Below are 27,995 nucleotides of genomic sequence, written 5' to 3'. Positions count from 1 at the left end.
TCCAGGGACAGAATTAAACCAAAGGCAAAACTTTGTTTTCTGTTGCTGATAAAATAAAATCCATGGATACAAACTGAAGTCACACTGGGGGAGAAAACAGGAATAATGGAAGACAAAAGGATGTCAGGATGAAGGGCTCTATATACACAGACGTTGATTAGAGGACTGGGGAAATTTATTGTACACATGTACTGAAAAATGAAACCAATTTAAACCCACACCCAGCAGCATGAATTATTACAAATGTATTATTAAGGATTATCACAGAACATTTACCACAAAACAACAAGTGAAATTCACAAGCAACCAAGCAAGACTTGCCTTAGCCAAACAAAGTAATCAAGAATTAATACAGATATGTGCTGTTCAAATGTGACACTTTAAAATGGTAATAAAATGATGATAAGGAGTTTAGAGCATTGCACGTGTCTTGAAATGTGTTCATCTTTTTCTAAATGATTAACACATTCTGTTTTAGGGTTTGTGAGAGTTCTTCCTGCTTCTACAGCTAGTACACCAAGAGCCTCAGCTGTGTTTACAACTGCCTCTATTATTGAATCTGCTTTATCAGCTTCACGATATCCTATGGAACCTCCACCTATTGCTCCTGCAGTAGCAGCAAGCTGTGCAACTGTATCCAATTTAACACCAGTCGTTGGAAGTTCTCCCTGTGTTGCCACTCCTGTCACTACGGCACTTGCTGGTATTTTCACTGGTATTTTCAAAGTCCTCGGCATTTTAACAACGTTTGCAATCATTCCCGGCACACCAAGCAGTGCTCCCAACAACAGCCCTGTGGTAACACCAGCAGCCATCTTGAGAATATTGTAGACTCTGTTCTCTGCCTCCTCTCTGATTTCTTCCTGTGACATGTTTGTTGATGACGATCTAATGCTCAATTCAATTCAATTTTATTTATATAGCGCCAAATCACAACAAAAGTCGCCTCAAGGCGCTTCATAGATAATGCTCTTGCTGTTGTTGTATTGCCTTCTCCACTTCTTGCAGCATCTCATTTGTGTAACAGCCTCTGCCATTGTTCCTCACCATCTCTTATTGTGTTGAGCAGGTTTTCCCTCTGTAGCTGGTTGTTTCTGTATTCATGCTGTGGGTTGTTCCAGTATTTGTTATCAAAGACGTGGCAGCGCCCACCGCATCTCTCTAACAACTCACGTAGACGGTTGTTGCCCCTGCAAAACTTTTCAATCTGCATTCTTTCAGGAAGATCGTCACAGGCAAGCACAGCATACCTGAAAGCTTCTTCAGAAAAAGACTATGATAGAAGACTATGAAGACTATGATATTGGTAATAACCTCATTCTCCTCATTCTCAGGATCTGTGAATCTCTCCAGTTTCAGTAAAATAAGAAAAGCGTGAGGTCCAGGAGAACACTCTACGACACTCCTTGTAATCTCATTCCTCAGATCCTCTTCAGACGTGCAATCGTCAATTATAGAGACAGATGTTCCATTCACCAATCTGGTAGCTTCTCTACACTGACTTGTTCCAGGGTTTGCAGCATGACCCATCTCAAACACCATCTCTCCAAATATGGTGTTGGCCAAGCTGCTTTTCCCATTTCCAGATTTTCCCAGCAAGATAATCTTCAAGTGTTCTGCAAATAAGAGAATATTTCTTTTTAAAAAGTATTTTAGTCCCAGTCAAAGTTAATCTGAATAAATACAAATTTCACTTATTAAATCATGATTTCATATATAAGGGGAGAAACCAAACATGCAAACATACTTAGTTTTCTTTATTTACAGCTCTTTTTACATAGAAATGTTTTGAGCTGATAAAATGAGGCATTCTTATACGTTACAGTACTCGAGTGATCACAACCTTTTGAAAACTGTTTTTGTCCTCACCAATTATAACTTTAAGATCTTACAGATGATATTAAGGAAGTGTACTTCACAATGAAAGCTTAGATCCTGGACAGTCTGAGGTGCAACCTGGCAGCATCAGATGGACCGAAACATAACGTCACAGACATGTTCTATTGGATCTAGATCAGGTGAGAAGACTCTAGGAATTCACACCATAGGAGGGAAAAATGTCAGTGGTCGCCATCATTCCTGTTTGCAAGTCTAACTGTTATCCCTTTAGTGCACCTGTTATTAAATTTCATTAATATCAGTGTAGCTGAAACTGATTAACAACACCTATATTGACACCTTAGTCTAGGAGCAGTCCCAAAGGTGACAGGGTATCATAAATGCCTATGGGTCCATACACAATAAGCTAGTCGAAGAGGCACTGACTCGTTCCCATATCCCAAGGAGGTTCAAGAACTTCATTCTCGACTATTACGGCAATTTTAGCCTGAAAGTCTCTACAAGGAAAATTACTTTAGTATTAGCACAAGCTTGAGAAAGGGATTATCATGAGGTGCACCCTATCTATAAAATATGAACATGTTACTAAAGGCCGCTGAAGTTGAGCATAGAGGATCCCTTACTTAGTGTGGCATTAGACTGCCACCTATTATGGCCTTCATGGATAACCAGTAGGATGACAGAGTACCAAGGTGGAGCATGCTCCAGCACCCGAGAATTTACGCCAGTGTCCTGTTATATTTTAGATAGCAAGGAGCAGACGGCTGAGTTATTAAACTCCACGGAGACAGCGGTGACGCTAATCTGAAGGCTAGACCGTCCAATTTCACGGCCGTTTACTTCCGGCCTACCCGACCTTCTGAGGATGCAGCCCATGAATTTGGACACGACCACAGACTTACTTGTCTGGGTTGACGGCGAGGCTAGGAGGGGATTAGTGGTCCGAGTGAGGCTAAACAGGTTCGTGTACACTCACTGTGAAGTGTAGGGCAGGGAGGCAGGCGAATAGCGCCGAGAATAGTAGCAGGCCAGCGACGGGGAGTGAGTGGTTACAGGCAGCAAGATCCAATCCACTGTGAAGCTGCAGAGGCAAGTAGACAGGGTTAGCGTGACAAAAACAGGGTTTACCGAGCTATGACTCTCACTAACGCGGGTTAGCTGACGTTCCAACAAGGAATGTTTGAGAACGCTGGTCTTAAGAGCCTCCCAACAAATTACACACAAGTGCCACAAACGAGGGGTGTGGTGACTCTGCCCAGTGATGGATTTACTGACACGCAAGAAAACACAGCACTCACCCGGACCATGACACAGACGACAATCAGGATCTGTTTCCCAACCCAAAGGCTGGCAGTACAAGCATTGTAGTGGTTCTTATGTTTTTGTAAACTAATTGTATAATATATTGAGCCATTCAATAGTACACAAATGTTTATAAGCTCCTTTTTGTATGCAACTTGCATGTCTTTCTTAATTAATTGTTTGTTTATATCATGTTTTTTTAGGAAAAAGAAGAAGTTAAAGTCAAGTGGAAGCCTTGCTCAACATGGTATGTAGTAACAACTTTGTTGGACGGGAACAGACATTCATATTGTTGATAAATAGTTATCAACTCAATTTGAATTCATGTATTTGGACTAAAGTAAATTGGGAGCTTTTAGCTATCGAGCTCCTCTTCTGTGAGGAGCTTGATAGCTGTCCACCTCCAAAGTCCATTATGAGTTTTGGAGGTGGACATGGTCAACACTTTTAAGAGTAGGCATAAGACTTTACTTCTTTATAGAACTTATAATTAGGGCTGGTTCAGCTCATCCCTTAGTTATGCTGTAATAGGACCAGACTGCTGGGTGTTAGTGCCCCCCCCCTCTCTGTCTGTCTCTTTCAGGGTTATGCAGGCTCAGTATTGGTTGAAGATGCAGTCACGTCTCCTTTTACTGAAAACTCTCCCCCTCTCCCTCACCACCATCTGTAAACATACATGTCTCAGTAATGCAGTTCATGCATGTTACTAACTAAACTTCTTCCCTGGAGTTTCTGTGCTCTCTCATCCAGCAGGTTCCGATGGATCGTGGCTGCTGCTGTGGTCCTGCTTGACATCTACTACATATATTAATACTCTCTGACATGATTTGATTAATTTATATTACAATGAAGGTGTATAAAGCATGACATGAATATAGAAGATATTTCATCCTAAAAAATTGTCATATGTCACAACCTAAATTGTCCTATTTTGTGTATGTGTGGTTGTCGTTGTTGTTTGTTATGTTTTTCTCCTGTCAGTGGCAAAGTGTGGGATGACACATGGGAACCTGCGCAGTTTTACACACAGTAAACCAGGCACCACAGGTCGCAGAGATCGCACAGTTCACAGTTTGTAGTTCAGCATAAAAGTTCAAAATAAAATATTTACTATACATTTCAACCAGTGTCAGTCTCTGTTTCACTCTCTAATTGTGGCTTAAGTACCTAACACATTCATGAATCTGATCGATCAATAATATCTTCCCTGCACTCGACATCTCATAGTTTTACATATCCTAAGTAACACCTACTGTGTATGGGAGCCTAAAGCAAAGTTAACTGCACCAGTACCAGCTTCAGAACATATTGTATATTATATGTTCCTACCTTTTTGTAATATGTCATGTTTAGATGCAGTGACAATTGCACATTTGGAGTTGTGGTCATATGTGGTTTTTATCTATATCTACAGTATCTATCTATCTATCTATCTATCTATCTATATACATACACACATACATACAGGGTATTAGAAATAAATTGAAATTTTTTGCTATTTTTCTTGTTTGTTTGCACATTATTATTGTGTGCATATTACATATGTAACATTATTGTTAATATTATTATTAGATATCAAAGATACAATTTGATTGAGGGTTTTCCTGTCATAATTTCAATAAAAATGCAATTACACGCGTAAACAATAGGATCAAAATAAACTTTTAAAAAGTCTGTTGATCAAATGCTGATTTTCAAAACATTCTAGAGGAAAATAGAGATAAAATAATCTGAACAGTCAGCCCTTTAACCTCATCTGTATGTCTATCATGTGGCTATGATACTGGATTTTGGTTTGATGCATATGCAGGTTACAGCTGGGGAATGGCAGTATGTTGTGGATTGATTTGGCATGTTCAACCACTGTTACACCAAACTCTCTCACTTATAACATGATAAAGGCCTCTTACTCAGTGTCATGGATTTTCTATACTTTTGGGGACACGGGGCCAAAGTCTGAGGCAATAAGTCAGATCAAAGAAGGCAATGATTCTAAAATGGGAGTTTACTTATGTCATTATATATATCCAGGAATATGTGCCTGAGGATAGTTGTCATGAAATCAATATTAAATCAAAGTATTCCTTAATTACCACAGCTGACACGAGTTCTCCATAGTTGCCTGCTGTCTCAGGATCTGTCTCCAAAAAGGACCAGGGAGCGCTAACATGTTATGTTCTAAACTGATGAAGAAAATGCACATTAAACATAATATAAACTTACTGACTGAAGTAATGTCAAGAGGATTCCTTTAGCTCCTATTGGGTTGGTTCCTTGATCAGTGCAATACAGAATCATTCATCTGGTTTTATGTAATGTCCTTAAAACATGTCAAAATGAGGCTCACTAGTCTGTGTGGCCTCCACATGCCTGTATGACCTCCCTACAACACCTGGGCATGCTCCTGATGAAGTGGCAGATGCTCTCCTGATGGATCTCCTCCCAGACTCCAGGACTAAAGCATCTGCCCACTCCTGGACATTTTGTGGTGCAGTTGGTGGATGGAGCGAGACATGATGTCCCAGATGTCCTCAATTGGATTCAGTTCTGGGGAATGGGCGGGCCAGTCCACAGCATCAATGCCTTCGTCTTGCAGGAACTGCTGACACACTCCAGCCACATGAGGTCTAGGATTGTCTTGCATTAGGAGGAACCCGGGGCCAACCACACCAGCATATGGTCTCACAAGGGGTCTGAGGATCTCATCTCAGTACCTAATAGCAGTCAGGCTACCTCTGCCGAACACATGGAGGGCTGTGCAGCTCCCCAAAGAAATGCCACCCCACACCAAAACTGACCCAATGCCAAACTCATGCTGGAGGATGTTACAGGCAGCAGAAGGTTCTCCACGGCATCTCCAGACTGTCACAAGTGCTCAGTGTGAACCTGCCTTCATCCGTGAGGAGCAAAGTTGCCAATCTTTGTGTTCTCTGGCAAATGCCAAACATCCGGCATGGTGTTGGACTGTAAGCACAACCCCCACCTGTGGACGTCGGGCCCTCATAACACCCTCATGGAGTCCATTTCTGACCGTTTGAGCAGACGTGCACATTTGTGGCCTGCTGGAGGTCATTTTGCACAGCTCTGGCCTTTCTTTCCTACCCCACAGTACCTTCCCTTACCATTCGTTTCCTACTCTTTTACTTCTTCTTTGATGACGGTTGTCTTTCTAGATAAACAATTTCATTTGCTCTGGGGCGAGTCACTGGCTCGGGTGCATTCTGGGACTGTCAGTTCACCAGTGTGCTGGCATGCTTCTTAACAAACACACCACTACAGCAAACATCTCAATTGTACTTGTTGATTTCTTCGACAAAACACTGAACAAAAAATTTACTTGTGAGTGTGCTGCCTGGTGCTTTTAAATTTTGTGATAATTTGAGCAGCCCAGAAAGCATCCCATAAATTAAATTATGTTATCGTATCTGAACATGTACACTAGTCATTAAATTAGATGGGAAAGAATGATTCAGGGTAAACAACTGCACCAAGGAAATTCCATTTTTCTTCTCAAAATGTAAAATGTCTGTTGAAAAATCACATTAAACAGAGATGTGATTAACTTTTTATTTTACCAAACATAACATCAATGATGACACAATCAGTCTTCATCAGAAGTGCTCAAATCACTCTCAGTGGCATCGTCTGGAATGTCTTCCTCCTCCTCAGAGTCTGTAACAAAGCGTATCTGTAACCGGAAGGTCGCCGGTTCGATCCCCGGGCTCTCTGTCCTGGTCGTTGTGTCCTTGGGCAAGACACTTTACCCTACCGCCTACTGGTGTTGGCCAGAGGGGCCGATGGCGCGATATGGAAGCCTCACTTCTGTCAGTCTGCCCCAGGGCAGCTGTGGCTACAACCATAGCTTGCCTCCACCAGTGTGTGAATGCGAGAGTGAATGAATAGTGGCATTGTAAAGCGCTTTGGGTGCCTTGAAAAGCGCTATATAAATCCAATCTATTATTATTATTATAACAAGTATGTTGGTGTTCAGGTTTATAAAACCAACTAGTATGACATCATTTCAACCCAGGTTCTATCCAATTTGATGAAACGCAACAACTCTGCCATAAATTCTGCTTTTACAAGGCTTATTTTTCATTGTTTGTTGACACTGTCAGAAAGATCTTAACTCTAAGTTCTTTAATGAGGCCATGGTGGGTCCTATTGTTATACACGAGTGCATTATATTGAGACTCACCTTCAGCCCATTTCTACACATCGGCCACCCATTGCTGCAGTGTGTCGTCATCCACACCCAGCTCATTTTTGGTCGCATTCAGGCTCTCCACTTGTTCTCCAAGGATCCTTATGATCTAAGAATACATTAATAAATGTCATTCATATTGACATTAAAAGAGTACTGGTGTTTTTCCCCCATTACCACACACATTAAAATGGTTTTTGAAAAAAAAAAAAAAAAAAAATCACCTTTAGATATCTCTGGCTCAAAGTGCGGTTCCACAAAGTTGTTCCACTTTCCTTTTGTTCCAGCCCAAAGCCAGGAGGGTCAGCATGTCTGTTCGCCCTGCATTTCAGTTAGTAAACAAATTAGAATTAATGAGCAGGAGACTGAGTGGAATCTCAGACACGGACACATACCTGCTTTAGACATGTACTTCGTTGTGATGGCCGCCCTAGACAGGAAACTGTTTACTTGTTCCACCTCTTCTCCAACTGTTGAACCGGCCCCATCCTGAAACGCACCTCCCCATTTGATCTATAGAAAGGAGGTTACAATACATGACTGCTGAATTCATTCAACCTTATAACAAAATGTCTCAAACTAATCCAAAACTACAAGCTGCAGTATACCTCGCATTTCCAAGTGTGAGCCTTTGCATGCATGATGGCGAGAAAAGGAAGCATTGACAAGAGGTTCCTCAGCTCAGGGCACTGCTGAGCCACCTTGGTTAAATAGGGGAAATATTTACAGGCCACATCGGAGCAAAGGAACGTAATATGTCCTGGGACGCTAGCTGCCAACTTCCTCTGGAGAAAAAGAGGGTAAGCAAAGATCTCCCCTCGAAACATGTTCAATGCAGCTAAGAGGACTCCGTGGCGACAAACAGCTATTTCCATGCCCTCCTCATACAACTTCCCAGTGGACTTTTTGGATGACTCCTTTGCTGCAGTCCAAGATCCGCACAACCCTTTCCCCGGGACCTATACACTCAAAGATTTTAACATAAAAGACATGGCATGATTAAGCCCTATCAGGGACAAACTTTTTAAAACAAATGCATAACAATTAGCTGAATTAGCCTTGAGTCACACAAGACCTCATATCTCCCCAGGACAGCACTGATAACACAAAATAAAAATCATGTTGTTGTTTTTTTTAAATACACATGGTGACAAAATTAAGTACACATTAAGATAAAGTAAAGTAAATAGTATTACGACAACACCAAGAGAAAAATAAAATAAATATCCACCCATCCATATATGTCCACACACACACACACACACACACACACACACACACACACACACACACACACACACACACATGTATGTGTTATGGCATTAACGTCATTTTAACAAGATTAACGCTAACAGCACTAATATATATGTGTATCTTACATGATTTGTGTGTCTCTGGATGTATTTCACAAACTCAGCAACTTCCTCATCTTTTTCAATGAAGACACCTTCAAAGTTCGCCTGCTCTGAAGTGCTGAACGAACACTGTCAAGCTCTCTAAGTTTGTGCAGCTTCCCCGCTTGAAAGGGATTGATGCATCTACCACAGGTGTTTAACTGGGTTTCACTCAATGACCAGGCAGATCTTTTGTTTTCCTTTTCTTTAATCTTCTTTTCGGCCACAGTCAGCCATAGGTGAAAAACCTTTAAATACAAACCAAAAAACCAAAATACAAATTATGTTTGTCATCACACATCTGCAAATATTATAAACAATCCCAAACACATTTTCTTTTTTTCTTTTTTTTTAACACATCAATGCAGTGCATAAGCTTTGTAGTACAATATTTGCTTGAGTATTTTTAAATGCTCAAATTACGTAATTCACTAACAATTGTACATACACCTTGAGAAATACTGCTTTCTATTAAAGTGCTAAATTAAATAATCAATCTGCATTAGAACTTGAGCAGTAACAATAGTATTTATAACCAGCTTCTCTTAACCATATGCAAGCATTAACAGTCTCCCATATGCAGACCAACAATAAACAATGGTGCCGCTCGTAACAGGCGACCAACTCACGGCACAGTGCTAATGCTACGTAAGCTAGCGGCAGCCGCGATTCTTTAGCAACTCGCTTCAAAGTCTTTTACCATAGTCAGCAACCATTCCCTTACCGGCTGCCTCCCTGGCTTTGTAGATACTTCAGTTCCACACAATATTCATGTTGGCGACAACTTATTGAAGGAATTATGCTGGGCTTTTCCCGAAAGTGGCACCTTCCTATTGCTTCCCAGTTCGCCTTTCTTTTTCTTCCCGACAGAAACCCAGACACAAGATTAGTTCCGCCCTCCAGTCTGTCACGTTTACTTTTTCCCTCAGGGCTCTCCACCTCCTACTCGGTTTGACTTGACACCTCCCACTCGATCTTCCCTTGGAACACAGGAGATCGCCAAGTACACAAGCAAACCGCAGTTTAACTCATCACATTTAAGCATGACACTGACGACTTGGTCCCATTTTGCTCCTCCACAGGTAACAGAACAACTAGACGTCTGACGTCTCTATGAAGGATGGTAGCTTGAGCCACCGGAGTCGCTCCCCTTGAACCAGAGCTTAAGTCCTCCGCCCTCAAGGACTTAGCCACAGAACCGCTGTAACTTGGGCATACCCGGACACTGACGTCCCTAACAATACCCTTTTTGTCTGGATTAGTGCTGACAACTATGCCCATTTTGAAGTGCCCTCTCAGTGCATTCTGATCACTTAACCAGACGACATCTCCAACAGTGACATTTCTGTGTGCAGTGTGCCACTTGCTCCTTACAAACAAATTAGGGCCAGCAAGTTGGCTCCAGGACCTCCAAAACTTGCTCACTTCTGCCTGAATTGCTTGAAGTCTCTTATAAGGGTAAACGGAAAAGTCAAACATCTTGAAGTCCCCACTTTGAGATGCTCGACCAAGCAAAAGACTGTTGGGTGTGACATAATGAATGCAACCTTCCCGACTCTGTACTCTGGCATCAATCGGGCGCTCATTTGCAAGGTTAGCTGCCACATGAAGAGCTGTCTGGAACTCACTGTAACTTAGCCCAGACTCCCTTCCAAGACTCTGGAGTGCTCTCTTCACAATGCGCACGGCAGCCTCAGCAGCTCCATTTCTATGTGGGGAATCAGCCGGATTTACTTTCCACATCCACTCTGTTCCATTCTTTGTCGCAGTCTCCTCCAAGACAAACTTATTCTGACTTTCCAAGAATCCGTAAAGTTCCTTCAAGACAGACTTTGCTCCTATGAAATTAGTACCTGGGTCTGACCAGATCTTTCTTGGATGTCCTCTAATTGCTGTAAATCTCTGGTAAGCCATTAAGAAGCCTTCAGTCGACAAGGAGTTTACTAACTCCGTGTGAATCGCCCTGCTGGCCATACAGCAGAATACAACCCCCCAAACCTTTAACATGACTCTTTTCTTGATGTCATCCTTCACTTGGTAGGGTCCAAAGAGATCCACTGTTGTGAACTCAAAAGGTAAAGCAGGTTGAGTTCTTTCCGGAGGTAAGTCGCCCATTATTTGCCGGCAACTCTGTGCTTTTGCTTTCCGGCAAACCACACAACCATCCACAACTTTTTGAGCAATCCTTCTCCCTCTTATGACCCACGCTTTCTTCCTCATTCTGAGCAGGGTCCCAGCAACTCCCTCATGACTCTCATTGTGGGCCTCCCGAGCCAACAGTGTAGACATCCAAGCATCATAAGCCAAGATGGGAACACTAACCTGGTCTTTCTTAAAAGCTTGCACTCGGCCGCCACAAACAAAGAGCCCAGAGCTTGGGTCTTTGTATACTACCAGTCTATCTGTAGTAGTGCTTGGGAAGACAGCGCTGTCTTGTGCTGCAAGGAAGATGTCTCTTAGGGCATCTTCACGTTCCTTCACCGAAATTACTCCTGCCAATGGGACTGCCTCCCACTTTGGGTCATTTGCAGATGGATGTCCCCCAAGAAACTTTCTAGCTGCTCTCCAAGTCCAAGCAACTGATCTAACTAATCGAGTTAGGTCACTGAACAGCTTGACATCTAAAAGGTTCTTGATGACCGACCCTGCAGGTGGTCTTCGCTGCTCTCCCTGGGCCTCAGCCCGACTTCGCTTTTCTTCTTGCCCTTTTATCTCGGCCCTTGTCAAGGCAGCGACAAACGCCTTTCTTTGCAGCTTATTGACGTTTTCTTTGGCAGTGGCGGCTAACTCTTTAGCTGACCTGACTGGCCACTCGCACACTGGCAAACTCAAGAACTTTGGACCATTTTGCCATTCTGAGTCTTCATCTAGATCCCTGGGACTAGCTCCTCTTGTGACTACATCCGCAATGTTCTGAGGGCCAGGAACCCACCACCAATCTTGAATCCTTGTGCTGCTCTGTATTTCTCCAATCCTATTTGCAAAAAAGGTCTGGTACCCATAGCTCTCCCGCTGTATTGCCCCAATGACGGTTTGGCTATCGACAAAGTGATACCACCTCTCAACCTGAATCCGGCTTTGCGCCTCAAAGTATTTCTTTAGGCGTGAGCCAAACACTGCCCCACACAGCTCTGCTTTGACAACATCCCCTTTGTGGTCCAATGGCGTTAACTTAGCTTTGGACTCCACCAACCTGATGATTGTGCCCTGATCTGAATTCCACCTTAAGTACAACACTGCCCCATAGAATTGCTCACTTCCATCGGAGAAAGTAATTGCCCAGGGTTCTTCGGTGAAGCACGGGGGAGTTAGCGCCCTTGCAAATGTGACTTTGCTGAGCTGGGCATACTCCTCAAAAAGCCTAATGGCGTCCTCCCTCAGGGCATCTGAGAGCGCCATATCCCAAGTGTCCTTGACCAAGCAGCTTTCTACTTTTGTCTCTTGGAATGCCCTGCGAACTAAGATTGCTCCTTTCTGCTTTGCAGGAGTGACCAAACCGACTGGATCATACAACACTGACACTTGACTGAGAAGCTCTCTTCGTGTCAGTGGGTTTGGCGTGTGGGTCTTAATCTGCTCCTGGGCAAGGTCTTGGCCAACTCGCCCTTTTTTTTCTTCCTCTTGGAGAAGTTGATTGCTACCATGACATGAAGCTTGTCTTCTTCCACTATGTAACCCAGACCAAGAGCTTTGTTTTCTTCATCACGCATTTGGTTTGGTAGGACAATGGTTTTCATTCTTGTTTTCTCACCCTCGTCATTGCGCTTCCTCCTCCCACTTTGACCAGACAAGACCCAAGGTTTCAGCTCAAATCCTCCAGCCTTTAGGATCCGCCCAATGTTCTCCGTAATGGCTTCTAGTTGGTTCATGTCATTGTGAGAGGTAAGGATGTCGTCGACATAGCTGTCTTGCTGGAGTACACGACGTTCCTCCTTGAGGTGGGAAAAGGTAGAAAGGCTGGCAGTTTCACGCATTGCCAGCTGTGCAATGCATCCTGCCGGTTTATCTCCAATGTTCACCCTTGTGATGGCATATTCCTCTAGCTCGTCATCCTCAGAGTCCCGCCAGAGGAACCTATGCAGGTGCATCTCTTTGTCTTCCAACCAAACTGAATTGTACATCTTTTTTATGTCACCAAGGGCTCCATACACTCCGCCCCTGAATCTGAGGAGAACTGCTCGAATCTGGTTGAAGGACATCTGGACCCTTTATTAGCAGGTCGTTCAAGCTCACACCTCTAAACCTCTGGCTGCTATTCCACACAAGCCTCACTGGAGTTGTAACAGAGTGGGGATTCGGAGCAATGAGGTGGCTCACGTACCACACTGGCCCAGCCCAGTTACTGATCATGTCCTTGGACAACTTGACTGCGGCTCCACGCTCCACCATGTCATGCACCTGAGCGGCATAAGCAGCTTTCCATTCAGGCTCCTTGGCCAATTGTTTCTCTGTCCGGAGGAATGTGCTCTCAACTCCTTTTTTGTTATCTGGTAAGGATACTGGATCTTCAGCCCAAGGGTATCTGGTATGCCAGTGTGGCTCGTCGCTGTGGCCATCACCCGTGACATAGGTGAGTCCTTCTCTTATTATTTCAAGCTCTCTCTCCTCGGCCAGTGTCATTTCCTTCCCACCTGGCTGGCAATTTCCGCAACGACAACACCCACACTTTGGCTCACATGCAGCACCAATACTATCCCACTTCCACCACTCTAAGAATCCTCGACTGGTGGTTGAGGTACTTGACCTCTCAAGCTTAGCGGGAACGTGCTTCCTTGTTGAAGACTGGTCTGAGGCCTCGCCAATGAGCTCCTCATACTTGACAGCTGCTGCTCTCATTGACCTGGCAAAGTGTGTCTTGGACATGTGGGCAGAGACAGTAAGCTCCTCGAAGAGCTCAGGGTGAGTTCCCCCAATTGTCTTTCCAAGTGGCCCATCCCATAACACAAGGTCACCGATGACTCTGCTCCTCTGAGGCGCTAGCCGACCTTCTTTATGACTTATAAGCAGATGAATGTCTTTCGGTCTTACAAGATCGTTGAGTGGTATATCCGGAAAGAACCTTTGTAGCTGACTCGGTGTGACATGTTTGTGGACTTCTGCTATGCTGTCGAGTCCATAGCAGACCAGTTGGTGTGACCTAAGGGTGCCTCTAGGCGTTCTGACTCGGATCTTCAAAAGATACCGCCTTGTTCTCACGTGCGTTTTCATTTCCCCTACTCCATGAACAACCAGAGTGATTTCTTCACTTCTTAGGTTAAGACTGCTTGCAGCTCTGTGGGTTATATAGTTGGTGTCAGAAGCCAGGTCAATTAATGTCCCAATCTTTTGCCCAGCATTAGCTGTGACCTCACGGAGCATCATGATTACTGGCAGCTCTCGAAGCCCACCTTCAAACAGGAGGCTTGGCTTCTCCTTGGTGGTGCTGCATGCCCTAGATGCAGTGTTTGAAAACGCATCCCTGCATTCTCTTGCCAGTTCAGGTGACAGTTTTCTGAGGAACTCCTCCTGATCCTCTGTACATTTCCTGCTGACCTTTCCTCCCTCTGGATCAGATCTGTTTTGCCTCCCTGCTGCACTCCCCTTCCTCACCTCAGCATTAGGGCATAGGTAGTAATGGTGCTCCGCAGCGCGTGCTTCTTTGCAGCCTGGGTTTTTGCACAGATAAGCGGGTTTGCAGTATGACCCATTGTCATGAACCTCGAGACAACTCCAGCATGCGCCTAGTTTCTTAATTGCAGCCTTCTTTTCTGCAAGCTTTAATGTCTTAAATTGCCTGCAGAAGTAGAGTTTCATTTTATGCTTTCCATCACCGCAGACCACACACCCTTCATCACTACCTGATTTGGTGAATTTGGTTCTGGAATGTTTCAGCTCCACTCTTTCTCGCTTACTTGGCTCTTCCTCTCTCAGATGATCAAGCTGTTCATATATGGTTTCTTGCTCTTTGAGGAATTCCAGAAGACTATCAAATCGTTTTTCTGGGGTGATCGTGTTTCTACTGTCAGCAACATAAATAAGCCACTCCTTTTTGAGTGTTTCCGGAAGTTTACTTTTGATTGACTTTGTCACCAGTGGGTTTTTTATGGCCCCCGTGTCACCAAGGTCAACCAGGTCTTGAAGCGCTTTCTCCACAGCTTGAATTAATTCCACTATTTTTCTTGGCTGGTGGCTCTTAACAGCTGGCATCCTCTGTAACTCCTCCACTATTTCAATAGCAATTGATGTTTGATTGCCGAACCGATTCTCCAAAACACGAAAGATGTCGTCTGCAGTGTTGTAAGTGGTGAGTCGAAGTTCTCTCGTTATTTTCTCATCCACACTATCAAGTAGCTGAAACTTTTTGATCTCTTTTGAACCAGATGGCTCCGCCTGCCCCTGAAGAACCTCCCATTCCTTCTTCCATCTGTGGAAGTCTCGTTTATTTCCAAGAAACTTAGGAAGTGCTGTTGGTTTCAGCTTGATGATTGGCATGGGGCAGCTGGAGGTAACTGGCAATGATGACAGGTGATCGGCATCCTCCTTTATTCTCATTTCCAGAAAGTCAGCTTTTCTGGAAACCAGCCTGGGGACGCAGAGTTCCAGCCTCTGTATGTTGCTTTGAAGATCTCTCCGAATACCTGATGGGATCCAATGCTTCCACTTGCTATACCTCTCCTTTGCCACTCCCACCAATTCTTTCAGGTGGCCAAGAACGAAATCATACACTTCATAATTACCGTCAGGCGTAATGGCAGCAACATGATCACACTCAGCCTCTGCTGCCTGTAGTGCTGTGGACAATTCTGCACTTCCAAAGTTGGCCCAGAGAGCCTCTCTGACTAGGGTTTTTATTTCCTTCAGTTTTAACTCACATTCACTTGCAGTCTTTGCTAAGTCGGCTCTCTGCTGTTCTGTCAGCACAGCTGCTTCACTTGTGTCAGGCTTTGCCTCTAGCTCTGTAATGAAACCGGCCTCTAGATCATCATTGGCCTCCATGACTTTCTCTGCTTCCATTGTCAGTCTATTGAAACTGTCTTTGAGTTCTTCTTCAGTCATATCCTCATGCGTCCTCGTAATGCTATTAACCAGACGAGAGAATGATCTCTTGGCTGTTGCCCTCACTCCTTTGAGTTGTTCAACTGACTTTCCAGCAGCTTGGTCTGCCATTTTTGTGTGCTCAGCTTGAACTGGGGTTTATTTACTAATGGGAATGGCACATGCAACTTGAGGGATTCTCCGAATTTCCTCTTTGCACTAATTATTCCCTTATCCCAGGACTCCAGGTCATTTTTCCCAGATTTGATTTCCCGGTTTTTCACTGTCAAGCTCTCTAAGTTTGTGCAGCTTCCCCGCTTGAAAGGGATTGATGCATCTACCACAGGTGTTTAACTGGGTTTCACTCAATGACCAGGCAGATCTTTTGTTTTCCTTTTCTTTAATCTTCTTTTCGGCCACAGTCAGCCATAGGTGAAAAACCTTTAAATACAAACCAAAAAACCAAAATACAAATTATGTTTGTTATCACACATCTGCAAATATTGTAAACAATCCCAAACACATTTTCTTTTTTTCTTTTTTTTTAACACATCAATGCAGTGCATAAGCTTTGTAGTACAATATTTGCTTGAGTATTTTTAAATGCTCAAATTACATAATTCACTAACAATTGTACATACACCTTGAGAAATACTGCTTTCTATTAAAGTGCTAAATTAAATAATCAATCTGCATTAGAACTTGAGCAGTAACAATAGTATTTATAACCAGCTTCTCTTAACCATATGCAAGCATTAACAGTCTTCCATATGCAGACCAACAATAAACAATGGTGCCGCTCGTAACAGGCGACCAACTCACGGCACAGTGCTAATGCTACGTAAGCTAGCGGCAGCCGCGATTCTTTAGCAACTCGCTTCAAAGTCTTTTACCATAGTCAGCAACCATTCCCTTACCGGCTGCCTCCCTGGCTTTGTAGATACTTCAGTTTAGTGATGGCCCGCTTGAAGCTGACGCTCCGGAGCGTGTGTCGAAAAAAACAACACACTGGTTCAGAAGCACTGTGTCGAGGCTTGCTTCGTTTGGCAAAAGTCACGTGACCAGTGACGTCCGAAGCTTCATTACGCACGTAACTGCTTCGGTACCTGATTCAAACGGATATAAGGAAGTGAATCATCCACGGGATTCGTGGAGTGTGTTGATGGTGACAGAGAGCGAAGAGGTGATCATTCCACTGACAGATATGGAGCCAGCGAGGAAGAGAGGACGTTCTGGCGTGTGGGAATATTTTGAGTTGATTTTGCTCAATTCATTTTATCTGCCGAAGTGAAAAACTTGAAATGTCCAAAATCATGTTTTCATAATGTAAATATCATTACAGCATATGACTTTAGGAACACTTCCAATTGAATTAAAGCTGATGAAGACTACAAAAATGTATTTGACACTATACGTACATTACATTGCTACACAGTTTAGAAAATCATTTTGTTTATTGTTTTTAGGTGATAGTCTGCAGGACCCAGGAATACCTGCATATCTACCAGCTTGCAGTGTAGTTCCTGCACTCCACAGCCTCTTCTGTTCCATGCAAGTGGATTTTCTCCAGGGCAGGAGAAACTATTTCTAAGAAAAGAAACAGACTCAGCCAGCGCACAGTAACACTAATCCTCTTTTTAAATGTAAATAACAAAAGGGCTACCTTACATTGATCATGTTTTTACTTTGCAAGTTCTTGATTAGGGGTGGGTTTTGATTATCGCCTTTCTGATTTCAATCCATGCTAAATTGAATAAAGTGATATTGATTCATTAATCCCGTGTCGATTTGTAAATTAACGTTATTATGCCTGAAACGCCAGCATCTCAGGTTAAACCTCACAACATGTCGTCAAACACCATACAGCTAAAACAGTAACTGGGAGCAGGTTTACGGATTCTGCATACAAACGTGAACACAGAGCGCGGACCCGACGCGTCAGAATCAGATTTTGGTGTGTCGTCGGGTCCGCGCTGTGTTTGCCTCTTTTTTTTCCCGCTGGCTTCTGCAGCTGCAGGTTTCATAACTCTCTGTTTACATCTCTAATTAAGTCTCACATGTGTCAGCTTTCTTTTAATAGATACGAAATTATAGATATATACTGTTAAATGATCAGAATTGTAATATTTCTGACTGAGGCAAAACTTTCCAGATTCCAATCAAATTGAATCGGATCCTGTATCGAATCAAAAATGATTCTACAAATCAGTGACGATGCAGCCGTACTCAGCTCCCTAAGCTTTTTCCCTTTCCAGTTCACAATCAATCCCACCCCTAGGTCAAAAATATGTATAGGACAATTGGCCTCATCTAATATTTTGTATGAACCTGTCCAGCTGTCCAGTGATTAAACGACAAGTAGATGGAGGCAGGACTCCACAGCAGGGGCATACTCCATAATGTGCTGTGCATTCTCATATGTATATTATATATATTGCTCACTTATTGTATTTACCAACATCAAGGAGTTATGAGCAAAGAAAGGCCACACCATAGTGCATGTTTAAATAGGGAAAGTTTATTGATCAAAATGTATTACGCAAATACGCATTACATTTTTTTCAGCCCCCCAATCGAGAAAACAAAACCAATTACATGTTCAAAGCAACGGAACGGTGGCCCAATATCAGAGAGAACTCCACTCTTGAGTGAGCAGCGATGATTGAGCAGTCCGTTTTATTTTGCAGATTCAAGCTGCTCTTCAAAATTTTCACCACCAGATGTCACCGGAGAGGACTGTGTTGAAAAGCTTCGAGTAATGAACCGTTTTTCAATACAAGCTTCAGTGCTTCGGAAAGCTTCATTTGGCCATCACTACTTCAGTTCCACACAATATTCATGTTGGCGACAACTTATTGAAGGAATTATGCTGGGCTTTTCCCGAAAGTGGCACCTTCCTATTGCTTCCCAGTTCGCCTTTCTTTTTCTTCCCGACAGAAATCCAGACACAAGATTAATTCTGCCCTCCAGTCTGTCACGTTTACTTTTTCCCTCAGGGCTCTCCACCTCCTACTCGGTTTGACTTGACAAACACAGTGACAGTTGTTTGAAAAAAAAATTAAAATACATTTTTCTACAAATCCATATTTGATTTATGTACACAATGCATAACGTACCTTGCATTAGACTGAAAGCGATAAAGCTTGCGGTTTCCATCAACTGAAACCTCAACGTTACCTGCTGGGCAGTCACGCACATGGTCTGGCCAGGCAACAGCCGAACTAACATTAAAACACACAATATATATAAAAAGAATTAGAAATTAACTGATACACAATAAATATACAATAACAGCACCCACTCATAGTACATAGCAAGAAATGCATAAGACTTAAAAACTGTACCTATTGGCTTGTGAAACTCTGATGAAGGCTGCAAAAACCCTCCTGTTACTGCCTCTCTGTTGTGCAGGACAAAGCGTGTGTGAACTGCAATATCACAGTCAGCACAAAGGAATGGAAGAGGCAGGCAGTCCAGACACCTCACAACTACTTGTTTGCCACACTGACACACACGGTGTGACTGTGGATCCAGAGTAGCTAACATATTGTCTATAAGACAAGGCCTGGCCTCTTTCCACTTTTGCGAGGACACCATATTTCTGATCGCCCAGTGAGTAGCAGCCTACTCACACGACGTCTCACAAGTCATGGCTGCGTCCTCTTCTCCATCCTCCAACAACTGAAGGAGATCCTGATGAAGCACCTCAGTTCCACACACTAACAGAAAAAAAATAAAGAAAGGAAGAAACTCTTCCACAAAGTGAAAAACACTCTAGGCAGTATGTTTCTTAGGACTCCACAAAAGCTAAAAATAACGGAGTCTTCACTAATCCCATGCAAACGTACTCCTATCTGGAATAACCCTGACATATTACAAAACAATAATATGATTAACTTCCCAGAATGGAGTTGTAAAGGAATTAAATACTTAGAACATATATTGGAGGGAACAGAATTGATCCCATTTGACAGACTAGTTGCACAATATGGGATCAACAAGAAAATTTTTTTAGAATATCAACAAATTAAATCCATTATAAAAAAGAAATTTAACCTCAGTCAAGTTGAATTACAAACACCACCAAGTGCGGCACATTTCCTTACTCTTAAATCCCCCAAATTATTATCTAAAATATATAGAACACTTTCTAAATTAGATGAATCAATATCCCTTCCTATTGCAAAGTGGGAAGCAGATTTATCAGTCAGTTTAGACCAAAACTTCTGGTCTCAGGTATGCTTAAAAACTTTTAAATTGATTAAAAATCCCAGTCTGCAATTAATACAATACAAAATACTACATAGAGTGCACTATACAGGTCATCGGATGTTCAAGATGGGCTTTACATCTTCCAACAACTGCTCACACTGTCAAAACAATACACCAGACAATTACATGCACGCTCTTTGGTTCTGTCCACCAGTGCAGAAGTTTTGGCACGAGATATGTGAAGACTTATCAAAGTGTCTGAAATGTAACATTCCAACTTCCCCCTTAGTGTGTTTGTTGGGCAGCTTAGATAATGTCACTTCAGAAAACAATATAGCCCATATGGTTTTCACTGCCCTATGCATAGCCAAGAAAACTGTCCTCATGAACTGGAAAAATAAAAACAATCTTAATTCTAACCAATATAGAAATTATCTATTAGACTACATTAGTTTTGATACAGCCTCGGCCACCACATCAGATCAATTGCTCTGGGCTCCTTTGATCGGCTCCATCACCTAGTGGGGATGGGGGGTCATAGTTTGGTCCCGCCTTCAATGTTGTGATTGGTGTGGGGGTAGGGACAGGCTTAGGGCGTCGGGGGATTCCCCGGAGGCATCTTCCTTGGGGGGCTCAACCCGGGGTAGCGGTCATGTCCGGTTGGGGGCTCTTTTCTGACCATTTCCTCGTGGCTGCGTGCAGCGGGGCTAGGGGAGGGTCTGTGGTGATGGACGTGGGTTACTGACCTGGTGGCCTGTCTGCCCCTGGGTGGGTCCGGGATGGGCGTGAGGGTCTGGGGGCGCTCCATCTCTGGGCCGGGGCCCTGGCTGGGCCTCGGGGCCTTGGGTCCTGGTTTGTGTGTTGCCGGGGTTGTGGGCGGGTGGGTGCATGGGAGCCCATCCCTGGCGCAGGGTGCCGCCGGTGTGTCGAATCGCCTGTGGGGCTCTTCAACCGATGGGGGAGATTGTTACACCTTGCAGGAGCTTTCCTCCCCTCAGGAACTCTCTGCAGGAGGGGGAGATACAGGAGAGGTGGAGGAAGATCTCAGCCTGGGCGTCTATTGTCTCATGTAGTCTGGAAGACGAGTGGATGGTGGGGTGGGTGCAGTTTTCTCTGTGGTGGGGTTGGGTGGACTGTCCCGGGCTCTGTGGGGCCGGGGGACGCTGCCGCGCTGGGCCCCGGTCTGGATGGGCCTGGGCCCCCTTTTCCCTGGCGGGTCGCGGAGTGTGGGAGTGCCTACTGGGGTCAGCGGGGGAGCTGGCCCCAGGGAGGGGTCACTGCCCCTCCCTTCCTTTCCTCCCCATCTCCAGCTGCCTCCCTCCTCCCGCTCCACCACAACCACCCACACATGCAGGGCCTTGGAGTAGGGGTATGTCACCAGGATGCAGAGGAGGCTACCCCCCCTTTGGCTGCTGCCTCAAAGCACACTGTGCGCTGTCTATCTTGCGTGCTGAACAATATCGTCTATTATTTAGTAACTATTGATATTTATGACTAGGTAGTTTATTGTGATGGTGCTTTTTTTAAATTTATTTATTATGTTGCTGTTTGTTGTTTGCTGTCTCCTCTGTTTGTTTGTTTTTTTTTTCTCCATACAGGTGACCCAGGAGTTTGTTTTTTTTGTTGTTTGTTGTTTTTTTTCTCTCTTCCCCCCCTTCTCACCGTCTCTTCTCCCCTTTGGTTTTCTTTCTTTCTCTCCCCCTCTTTCTTTCATTCTTTCCCCCTGTCCTATTAAAAAGAGAAAAAAATAGATGACAAAGGATGAACTGAAGCTCCGCCATCACGTGACGTCACATGCTGCTGTTTCTGATGTCACTTAAAAAAAAAAGGACTCCACAAAAGCCCTGCATAACTCAACTATAACAACAAATATAAAAGTAAACAGAAATCCCAATATATACAAGAAGGTAAAATACCTTTTGTTGGGTTGACACTGGCAACATAACTAGGTTCTTCACGTGGACATTGATGCTGCTCTGTGGACACTGGGAGGAAAAAAAAGAGATTGAAGAATATTTACTTACTGAAATTCTTTGGTGAAAACAAGTTGTGAGATAAAATCAATGGTTGTGTGAACACTGACCACGTGGCATGCAACTAGTACTTCGACTGGTTGATGGTCTTTGAGGAATAAAAGCTCCCTGTCTGTCACGCGTTTTCCAGCGCACTGGTCTTGGCTGAGGTTCACTCTGTGCATCATTCTACGCAATTAACAAGGAAAAAAGGGAACACCTAAAATACAGTCTATGATTAAAGCAAAGATTATCAAACATCTTAAGTTAACCAACTTAATTTGACATAAACTTATATATACACATATATAAAAATGTATAAAAAAAAATTCAAATAATATAATGTTTACTCCAAAATATTAGACAAGCGTGTTCCCTCTTTAACAACTGTTTCCACTAAAAATGTTACCTGCATATCTTGAAGGAGTTCGTCAGCAGCCTGAAGCTCTTCCTCCAGCTCGGGATCCTCTGAATCACTCATTTTCAAGCTAAAGAGGAAAGAGATTTTTGCAGAACTCAGTGACATAAACACATAACTAACACAACTCAAATGATTTTCAGTCTTGGCGCTCCAGTTAACGTTAGCAATTAACGTTAGCATCATCAGTTTATAAAGAGCTAGCAGAACTCTTAGCGCAAAAACTGCTTTACGCACTATGTGAGGGTATTTTGCAACACACAAGTCCTTTAACGTTTGTAATAGGTTTAAAAATGGCTAATGCTGCAGTAGCCAAGTGTAGTCGTTACCTAGCAAGCATGCTGACGGTAGCTGTGGCCATTTTTAAATGCATTAAACCATTTCCGAGCTCAGTCACCTCTGTTTGTTTGAAGCTTTTATGAAAAAACAAACTTTGAAACACACATCAAGGTATTACTTTAAATATATGTATTTTTTACATACCTGCATTAGAATCAATCAGTTCCGCCTCATTTTCTTATTCTTATAAATGGGTCTCTCCGTTCTCCCATCATCCTTTGCTTACACAGGTTGCGTCTGATTGGTTGGAGCCGAGCGCATCCAAAACTAACAGGAGTGGTGAATGAATCTATAAATGTGTTTTACGTGTGAAATGAAAATAATAAACCTAACAAAGGGTTATGTACGTTAAATCTGCGCACTTTCAGATCGTGAATCAGTTTGGAAAACACTGTGTGATGGCCACAACATGAAGCGATTTTATTGTTGAATTGTCAGTGATACTTTCATGTGTTTTTGTTGAGAAATGTTAACGATGTGACAGGGAACCATGTCATTCCACCATTCTCCACTGGGACGTAAGGAGGTTGGTGGTGTTACTGCCAGTAGAGGAGTACCCGAGAAATACTTGCGGATTGGGGACTCTTTGGTGTGGGGACCAGGCCCAACCTGTTTAAAACACGGTTATAAGGGTTTTTGTTTTCTATATCAGTGTTTACTGCTACTGATTATTGTGGCCTACTTAGTCTGACACGTAGCCCAAGTGGGAGGTGTGTGGTTTTTTCCCATATTACTAACATGCCAATTTGTTTGTTGTGATTTATTATCAGCCAGAACCATATTTGCTTTAAATGACAAATTTATTTAAGACGGAGTGATTTATGTAAGTCTGGGATGGCACGTGTTAACAGCCGCTCATAGTTCCTACCGGCCGGATCTTCTTTTCATTGATATTGCTGTTATGACTGATGAAGCCAAGCTGGGTGAATTCCTGTGTTGACTAAATAACATGTTAAAGCTATAAATATGACTATTACCAAACTGTACTGTCATTAATAGTGTTGCTTTGTTAATGTTGTATGCTTGTTTTATTTTGTGTCTTTCAGTTGATTACCTGGCTTCTGTAAAGGCACGGTTACTGTACTGGTGTTAGCTTATGCTTGTGCAATAAAGCTTATAAAAGGCAGCAATCAGATGTCCGAGCCTGAGTACGACACAGTTTCATCAGTTAAAACACACCCTTACGGTGGGAGTTTACTAAATTAAAGGTAGTTAGCTCAGTAAAAACCGTACAGTATTAATGACTCCAGGGGCAGATTTACACCAAAACCCAAACTTTATTTTGTCAGCAATAGAAAACAAAGTCCATGGATACAAACAGAACTCACATTCGGCATGAAAACAATAACAGTGGAAGACAAAAGGATGTCAGGACAAAGGACTATAGATACACAGAAGTTGATTAGAACAATGGGGAACAGGTGAGTAACAGCAAATCAAAGACAGACACTGAAGAATGAAACTAGTTTGAACCACACCCAGTAGTATGATGTATGACAAGTGTATCACTAAGGATTATCATAGCAAATTTGTCACAAACACATGAAATCTACAACTAATCACTTTTGATTAGGTAAAAGTAACATATGAATAAAATACTAGGACAGAAATCGAATCAAAAATTGAGAACAACAAAGAAAACATTTATTTAAGATCTCTTGCCTTCCATTCAATTTTGTTGTCGACATTTATCTGGAACATTAACCTTGGGACTCAAACTATGAGCATATATGTTTCTGCCTCCCTGAATGAAAATTGGCATCAGCTGAGTCTTAAATTCTTCATTTCCATGTCACCATATTTGGCTTGTCTTTCTCTTAATAAAGGAAAGAAAATGTGTACCAAAGGTTCGTATCTGACCAGGCAGCCACAGCAAAGCGCATAGGGAAATATTTTCTCTATTCCCGTATCACACCAGGGCAATGCTCTCCCTGCGGTGCAGGGGAAGGGATCTCCCAAGGCCTCCGAGAGTGTTCTGCCCAAGGGTTTTTAGATATCCTTGGTCTCCAACGAGCGAGCCCCAGGCTCCCAGCCGCCCGATAAAGCGGCGCCATAGGAGTGAGCCGTGTGTGTACCTGGACGCCCATCCCCGGACACAAGAACCACCAACGCACCGATGTCTGAGGGAGTCCGCCACTTGCAGGGGAAGTGGGTGAGGTAGGGAGATAGGCCTACCAAACCTTGGAGGGCCTGAGATGTCCCAGAGGAGGTGGGCCTGTACACCCAACCTTGACATATAGACACAGACATACAAGGGCACACACAGATTACAAACACCATTCCCACCCTCATGCTTCTCATATGCAACTTTACTCCCACACTCAACCAACGTGAGACAGACATAAAGAGACGTTGTACACACGATCACACTCCCCAAGCGTACTACAAACCGGGTCTAGCTGCCCCGGCCCTGAGAGGGAGGAACTGCACCCAGACCCAGGTGGTTGTTTCCCTTTTCCCTGCGGATGGGGAGGCAGCACCGCCCCGACTCCGTCAGCAGCAGGAAGCTCCACACTCCAGGACCGCAGTCGACGGCCAAACTCCTCCTCTAGTCCCAGCCCCTGCCCAGCAGGTCGCAGAGAATGGGGTGTGAAGAAACGACTCCAAAACCTTCCTCCACCCGCTCATGTAAATGTTGATGCATGTGTGTCTGAAGGTGGCATTTAAAAACCCAGGAGGCTTTTGGAGCTACCTGCCAGAGAGCAGCAGTCAAGCGCCATGCGTCCCTCCTTGCTAGCCCTCAATGTTTACGTGATATTTTTAAAAAATTGAAAGGGGGCAACGATGCCAGGGTGGTGTACACCCTTGATGGTATTTGGATCCGTGTATCGTGCCCACCCCCAAAGATCCTATATGTATGGTGTTAATGAGAGTGTGAGTAAGTGAATGTCTAAGTGTGGGATAAAATTGAGCAGAGGCAGCCAGAGGGACGGACGGGGGACCGTGGAAGGGGCGGGGGGGGGGATAGACCTTCCTCTGCACCCTGGTGACATACCCTACTCCAAGGCCCTGCATGTGTGGAGGTGGTTGTGGTGGAGCGGGAAGGGAGGCAGCTTGGAGAGATGGGGAGGGAAGGAAAAGAGGGCAAGTGACCCTCCTGGGGCCAGCATCCCCCCGCTTCAGGACCCCAGTAGGCCACCCCATTACTCCAGCAGAGTCACACACCTGAACTCAATATGATTAGTTCATTACAAGGCTCTCTGGGGACTTCAAGAAATGTTGAGTGAGGATATTAGCTTATTTAAATTAGCGTGATGGCTTAAGCGGACACATCTAAAACCTGCCAGTCATTCATTATCCCTGCTCAGTGTTTGTTAGTTGAAAAGCATGGTTTGGCCTGCTTTTTTAAATAATGAAATAACATTTATTTATGAATTAAAGATATAAAACAATTGTAACATTTACTGTGTACAGGAACTGAAGACTGAAACCAATTCAAACCAGACCATACTTTGATTGGCTGAAAGGAATGTATAAATGAAAATACAAGGTAAGAAATCTAATCAAAATATTAGTAAAACACTTTGCCTAGTAATGTGACACTTTAAAATGATAATAAATGATGATAATGAGTTTAGAGCATTACACGTGTGTTAGAAGTGTGCTAATCTTTTTCTAAAAGCGATTAAAATGTTCTGTTTCAGGGTTTATGAGACTTCTTCCTGCTTCTACAGCTAGTTTACCAAGAGCCTCAGCTGTGTTCATAACTGCCTCCTTTATTGAATCTGCTTCATCAGCTTTACAATATCCTACACAACCCCCACCTGCAGTAGCAGCAAGGCCTGCAACCACACCAACCGTACCCAATCCAACAGCAGCTATTGGAAGTTCTCCCTGTGTTGCCACTCCTGTCACTACGGCACTTGCTGGTATTCTTACTGGCATTGTTAAAGTCTTCAGTATTGTAAGAACTTTTGCAATCATTATTGGCACACCAAGCAGTGCTCCCAACAGCATCCCTGTGGTAACACCAGCAGCCATCTTGAGAATATTGTAGACTCTGTTCTCTGCCTCCTCTCTGATTTCTTCCCGTGACATGTCTCCTGATGATGATCTAATGCTCTCTTGCTGTTGTTGTATTAGCCTCTCCACTTCTTGCAGCATCTCATTTGTGTAACAGCCTCCGCCGTTGTTCCTCACCATCTCTTTTATTGTGTTGAGCAGGTTTTCCCTCTGCAGCTGGTTGTTTCTGTATTCATGCTGTGGGTTGTTGTTCCAGTATCTGTTATCAAAGACGTGGCAGCGCCCACCGCATCTCTCTAACAACTCATGTAGACGGTTGTTGCCCCTGCAAAACTCTTCAATCTGCATTCTTTCAGGAAGATCGTCACCACGAGTGAAGACAAGCACAGCATATCTGAAAGCTTCTTCAGAAAAAGACTCTATGATTTTGGTAATAACCTCAATCTCTTGATCTGTGTATTTATCCCTTTTTAGTAAAATAAGAAAAGCGTGAGGTCCAGGAGAACACTTTACGACACTCCTTGTAATCTCTTTTCTCAGCTCCTCTTCAGGCCTGAGATTGTCAAAGAAACCAGGAGTGTCAATTATAGAGACAGATGTTCCATTCACCACTCTGGTAGCTTTCGTACACCGACTTGTTCGAGAGTTTGCAGTATGATCTATCTCAAACACCGTCTCTCCAAATATGGTGTTGGCCAAGCTGCTTTTTCCACTTCCAGTTTTTCCTAGCAGGACAATCCTCAGGTGATCTACAAATAAGAGAAAAATTACTTCCTGAATTTCTTTTTCCATATTTGGCATCCTCATCAACCACCTACAACTGTAACGTGTTAAAGATAAAATAAAGGAGGATACATTTATGCATGTTTCTACTTAACAATGAAAGTTTAGCAAAGACTTCCTTAAAAAATAAGAAAATATAATTCACCATCCAAAATCAAATCAAAATCAAAAAGGAAGTTGATGTAGTGTCACAAGAATTTTAGGTTGACATCAGAATTTCAGATTCCTTTGCTAGCTGACTTGACTTTAGTATGACAGTATTTTTTTTTCTTCTTATTTGGCTGCATTCCCAGGATTTTGTTTTTTCAAAATTTTAGTTTGTATAGAGGAAATTTTTCTCTTTATGTTTCTCTTTTCACTGCAAGGCAGCATGAAAACGCTGGGTAATTAGACACTTCTCAAACAAATCCCTGTTCATCAGAAAGCAGACATGTCTGTAGACACCTTTCATCTTGGAATTCACCTCTTCCTGGATACATTACTCACGCAACGTCTCTCTCTTCTCCTTCTTTCCA

At 43.4% G+C, this 27,995-nt stretch overlaps 1 protein-coding gene and 4 long non-coding RNA genes across 6 annotated transcripts in view; 1 reads left to right on the top strand and 4 right to left on the bottom strand.

The window, feature by feature from the left end:
- The first annotated feature begins 3,344 nt into the window (after positions 1-3,344).
- On the top strand, positions 3,345-4,264 carry LOC113019039 (uncharacterized). The gene is made up of 2 exons (XR_003271921.1): positions 3,345-3,388; positions 4,123-4,264. It is a non-coding gene; the product is annotated as an uncharacterized LOC113019039 (long non-coding RNA).
- A 3,341-nt stretch (positions 4,265-7,605) lies between these two features.
- LOC113019033 (uncharacterized) lies at positions 7,606-8,806 on the bottom strand. 2 transcript variants are annotated; one of them, XR_003271914.1, is made up of 3 exons: positions 8,725-8,806; positions 7,741-7,858; positions 7,606-7,666 (listed from the first exon to the last, which is right to left on the bottom strand). It is a non-coding gene; the product is annotated as an uncharacterized LOC113019033 (long non-coding RNA). The 2 variants fall into 2 exon arrangements; XR_003271913.1 differs by lacking the exon at positions 8,725-8,806 and adding an exon at positions 7,954-7,981.
- Positions 8,807-8,934: 128 nt separating this feature from the next.
- On the bottom strand, positions 8,935-9,737 carry LOC113019037 (uncharacterized). The gene is made up of 2 exons (XR_003271919.1): positions 9,464-9,737; positions 8,935-8,987 (listed from the first exon to the last, which is right to left on the bottom strand). It is a non-coding gene; the product is annotated as an uncharacterized LOC113019037 (long non-coding RNA).
- A 6,404-nt stretch (positions 9,738-16,141) lies between these two features.
- LOC113019038 (uncharacterized) lies at positions 16,142-16,702 on the bottom strand. The gene is made up of 2 exons (XR_003271920.1): positions 16,671-16,702; positions 16,142-16,194 (listed from the first exon to the last, which is right to left on the bottom strand). It is a non-coding gene; the product is annotated as an uncharacterized LOC113019038 (long non-coding RNA).
- A 7,941-nt stretch (positions 16,703-24,643) lies between these two features.
- LOC113013804 (GTPase IMAP family member 5-like) overlaps positions 24,644-27,995 on the bottom strand; it is a 21,564-nt gene continuing 18,212 nt past the window's right edge. Inside the window, exons 3-6 of the mRNA XM_026154977.1 lie at positions 26,614-27,446; positions 25,125-25,295; positions 24,910-24,962; positions 24,644-24,809 (exon numbers count right to left, since the gene is read on the bottom strand). Coding sequence (XP_026010762.1) covers positions 24,644-24,809; positions 24,910-24,962; positions 25,125-25,295; positions 26,614-27,446 — 1,223 coding nt within the window. The remainder of the gene's footprint in view (positions 24,810-24,909; positions 24,963-25,124; positions 25,296-26,613; positions 27,447-27,995) is intronic.

This window comes from Astatotilapia calliptera, chromosome 3 (assembly GCF_900246225.1).
Source record: "Astatotilapia calliptera chromosome 3, fAstCal1.2, whole genome shotgun sequence".
Taxonomy (NCBI): domain Eukaryota; kingdom Metazoa; phylum Chordata; class Actinopteri; order Cichliformes; family Cichlidae; genus Astatotilapia; species Astatotilapia calliptera.
Note: the sequence above shows the minus strand (reverse complement) of the source record. Positions and strands in the feature narration are given on the sequence as shown.